The 4,603-nt window shown below is 54.0% G+C and overlaps 1 protein-coding gene across 1 annotated transcript; it reads left to right on the plus strand.

Annotated features, from left to right (window-relative positions):
- Positions 1–1,956: 1,956 nt before the first annotated feature.
- Positions 1,957–3,455, plus strand: MOS (MOS proto-oncogene, serine/threonine kinase). Its single transcript, XM_040432118.1, has one exon. The coding sequence runs from the start codon at positions 2,045–2,047 to the stop codon at positions 3,155–3,157; it is 1,113 nt and encodes a 370-aa protein (XP_040288052.1). The 5' UTR covers positions 1,957–2,044; the 3' UTR covers positions 3,158–3,455.
- Positions 3,456–4,603: the final 1,148 nt, after the last annotated feature.

Here is a 4,603-nt window from a genome sequence, read left to right on the forward strand (position 1 = left end):
GCTGTCATGTGTATGGATGTACACTGGCTATCAAAGCTATCAACGAGTCTACAGTAGAAGTCTCATATTTTTTTCAGTTAGCTCTTATAGCTGTGTGGGTAAGTGCCTTGCCTCTGATACAGAAGGTTGTGGGTTTGAATCCCAGCAGACGCCTCTCACTCTCCTGCTCAGACAAGGCATCTGTATCGTTGTCCGATACAGATGACTATGCCAGGATTCGTCGGATTCAAATTTCGTAAATGAGGTCGGGATTCGTATCGGGCGGCCGACCGTTCGAAAAAACGGAATGCAATCTGTTTTTTTGCAGACATGCTGAACTGTCCGCAAAAAAACGGATCCTCATTTTTGCGGACAGCATACGGACGTCTGAATGAGCCCTTACAAATATACATACAAACACATTCATACAGTCCCATATGCAGTGACCCAGAGGCCACTGCTAATAATAGGGCTTTGCAAATGTTTTTTTTTTTTAATGTATGGTTAGATGTAACAAAATGTTATAATAATGTTATGTAACACCTGAAATAGAGTGTTAGTTCCATGCCCTAGCAACCATCACCAGGCAGGAGTGGGCTCAACCCCCTGGGCTTGGCTACTTCCTGTGAGTCCGCAGTTAGTCAGGGAGAGAGTTGGTCGATGTAGCGGCCTGTGAGCATCTACTGTCAGGAGTTTGGGGACCACAGAGAGAAAATCTCCATAATTTTACCAAACTAAGTGCAACAAAGGACAAATATACAGAAGGTTACGCAGCCAAATTGGATGGTGCAAGGTAACAGACTGTGGAGGTAACGCTCGTGTTTTAGCCACTAGACTCCACAGCTCCTTGGCTGGGTTTAAATGGCCTCAGGTCCACAAAGTGAGGGAGATTACGGATCTGTTTAACCCCTTCCCAACCTCTGCCGTACATGTATGGCGAAAATCAAGTCTTTAAACAAGGCATAGCTGCCCGCTCCCTGCTGTTTTGCACGAAAGACATCCATTCTGAACGGATGCATCCGGTTGTATTATTGACGGATACGTTTTTGCTGATCCCCTACCGAATCCAGCAAAAACGTAGAAGTTAAAGTAGCCTAAAACATCACTCTTCTTTCTTCAGCCCCCTTCAACATACAGTCCCATGTAAAAAGCCCCCTCTAACAGTCCCATGTACAACACATCACTCCCTTGCTTCAGCCCCCTCACAGTCCCATGTAAAACACATTACTCCCCTGCTTCAGCCCCCTCACAGTCCCATGTAAAACACATCACTACCCTGCTTCAGCCCCCTTACAGTCCCATGTAAAACACATCACTCCCTTGCTTTAAGCCCCTCACAGTCCCATGTAAAACACATCACTCCCCTGTTTAAGCCCCCTCACAGTCCGATGAAAAACACATCACTCCCCTACTTCAGCCCCATGTAAAACACATCACTCCCGTGCTTCAGCTGCCTCCAACATACAGTCTAATATAACATACATCACTCTCTGCTTCAATCCCACTAAAATTCAGTCCCACGTAAAAAAGAAAAAAAAAGCTACTGGCTTCAGCACCCTCCAAAATCCAGTTCCGTGGAAACTCACCACCCTGGGGAACAGGGAGAAGTCACAGATTGCAGCGCAAAGACCATTGCACATCAATCTGCACCAGAAATACGCCTAATTTAGGTGTATTTCTGTTTAATAAATGACTCCCAATCGCCTACAACATACAGTCCCATGTAAAAAGACACCAATGCTACTAGCATCAGCACCCTCCAAAATCCAGTCCCATGCCAAATCACCACCCCTCACATCAGCTTCCCTAACATACAGTCCCATGTAAATATATAAAGAAAATCTAGCCCCACTCCCATGTAAACCGAAAACCCGCTGTGCGCCTCTCTCCCCCAGCCGCTGTCATATGCTGTGAGGCCCCGCCCCGTCTCCGGGAGCCCCGCCCCTTCCCATGACATCACACCCACCAGGTGCCCCTCCATCTCAGTCAGCCCGGCGTCCTGTGACTGCTAAGAGCCTCCCGCCTGCGGTACTGCACTGTAGCCCCCCCCCCCCCCGCTACTGTCATGCCGTCTCCTATCCCTGTGGAGCGCTTCCTGCCCCGGGACTTGTCTCCGTCCATAGACCTGCGTCCCTGCAGCAGTCCCCTGGAGCTGAGCGGCCGCAAGCCCGGCTCCATTCTCCCCGCTTCCTGTAACCAGCGCCTGGCCGTCCCCCGGCTTCCCCCCCGCCTGGCCTGGTGCAGCATTGACTGGGAGCAGGTGCGAGTGCTGGAGCCACTGGGCTCCGGGGGCTTCGGCTCCGTCTACCGGGCCACCTACCGCGGCCAGACAGTGGCGCTGAAGAAGGTGAAGCGCTGCAGCAAGAACCGCCTGGCCTCCCGGCAAAGCTTCTGGGCCGAGCTGAACGCCGCCAGCCTCCGGCACCCGCATGTGGTGCGCATCCTGGCCGCCAGCGCCTGCTGCCCCGGAGACCCCGGCAGCCCCGGGACCATCATCATGGAGTACACGGGGAACAGCACCCTGCACCAGCGCATCTACGGCCGCGGCCCCCCGCTGGAGCGGGACTGCTGCCTGCGCTACGCCCGGCACGTCGCGGACGGCCTGTGCTTCCTGCACCGGGGCGGGGTGGTGCACCTGGACCTGAAGCCGGCCAACGTGCTGCTCGCCCCGGGAGACCTCTGCAAGATCGGGGACTTCGGCTGCTCGCAGCGGCTCCACGAGGGCGGGGAGGATCCGTGCTGGAGCCAGCTCCGCCACCTGGGGGGCACCTACACCCACCGCGCCCCGGAGCTGCTCCGCGGGGAGCCAGTGACGGTGAAGGCGGACATCTACGCCTATGCGGTGACGGTGTGGCAGATGGTGACCCGGGAGCTGCCGTACACCGGGGACCGCCAGTGCGTGCTCTACGCCGTGGTGGCCTATGACCTGCGCCCGGAGATCGGCCAGACGTTCCGCTGCACCGAGGCGGGCAGCGCCCTGGGCGACATCGTGCAGAGCTGCTGGGTGCCCCGACCGGAGGACCGACCCGACGCCAATCAGATCCTGCAGAGACTGGACGCGGCCGACTGCTCAACGTCCTCTGTGCTGCTGACAAGGGAAACCCCCCTGGACTCCCCTCAGGGACCTGGCTCGGGGGATGATGGCAGCTGTCAGCCTGATGTCTGGTCCCACACATGAAGACATATGCCCCTTGTATAGGAACACGGCACCTCTCTATGTGCAGGGTGAACTGCAGGTCTAGAGCCCACCCAGGACCTTTCCTACATACCAGTGAATGATGTGGGGCTGGCATGGTGACGGGTGCTGGGCACAGATAGGGCAGTGGCTCGGTTACTACATTGTGTTTTGATGCTGTTTATGTGTTGTGTTTTTATGTCTGGTAGATCGTTATGAAACATTTAATAAATGTGATTTGGATAATACAGGGTGCAGGATACTCTAATGAACAGCGCCGATCCGTGGCACCTGCTGTTAAAGGGGAGCTCCCACATGCAGAATAGTATTGAAGGGGTATTCCCATCTTAGACAATGGGGTCATATCGCTAGGATATGCCCCCATTGTCTGATAGGTGCGGGTCCCACCGCTGGGACTCGCACCTATATCGAGAACGGAGCGGGGAGCACTGTGGCTGGAGGACCACAGATTTCCCTGGGTCTGTCCACCACCAAGCGCTAATCCCTGCCTCTCCCATAGAAGTGAAGGCGGGCGCCCTGCGCATGCGCGGCCCATGCTCCCATTCATTTCTATGGGGCAGACGGCAATAGCCGAGCCAGCGCTCGGCTATTTTCGGCGGCCTCATAGAAATGAATGGAGGGCGCATGCGCAGTGCGCTCTCCTTCACTCTCGGGGCTCCGTTCTCGATATAGGTGCGGGTCCCAGCGGTGGGACCCGCACCTATAAGACAATGGGGGCATATCCTAGAGATATGCCCCCATTGTCTGAGATTAGAAAACCCCTTTAAAGGGGTTGGGCAGCCTTTTGTCAAATTGATGATGTGCTGTTAGTGAAGCAAAACCTCTTTTAAAGGGGTTGTCCGGTTTTAAGAGAGAACCAGACAATTCAGGGGATTAACCTTTTTAAAGGGGTTGTCTCACTTCAGCAAATGGTGCCAAGTGCCTCAGTTACGTGGCAGGTTCTGCCCTTCCATTATTTTTGTTGTTCTCCTATAATAGAGCAAAATGATGGTAATCCAAGGGCTTGTTCACATTGGCACTATTAACAGGGCTTTTTAGGAGTTCGATATTAATGACCTATCTTCAGGATAGGACATAAGTATCTGATCTAGGGGGGAGGTCCGACTCCAGCACTGCTGGCGATCAGCTCTCTGAAGGGGAGTGCTGCGGCTGCTTCCATGGCTAGTGACGTCGTGTTCATCAGTCACGTGGCCTGGCTGCAATACCGAGCACAACCACTATACAGTGTATGGCGCTCTGCCATCAATATCGAACTCCTGGAAACCCACTGTAACCGGATACCACCTCTAAGGCTACTTTCACACTGGCGTTTTGGCTTTCCGTTTGTGAGATCCGTTCAGGGCTCTCACAAGCGGTCCAAAACGGATCAGTTTACCTAATGCATTTTGAATGGATAAGGATCCGCTCAGAATGCATCAGTTTGCCTCC

This window comes from Bufo bufo, chromosome 5 (assembly GCF_905171765.1).
Source record: "Bufo bufo chromosome 5, aBufBuf1.1, whole genome shotgun sequence".
Lineage (NCBI taxonomy): Eukaryota > Metazoa > Chordata > Amphibia > Anura > Bufonidae > Bufo > Bufo bufo.

Coding starts and splice junctions, on each gene's coding strand:
- MOS (XM_040432118.1), top strand. CDS start 2,045: ATGCCGTCTCCTATCCCTGTGGAGCGCTTCCTGCCCCGGGACTTGTCT.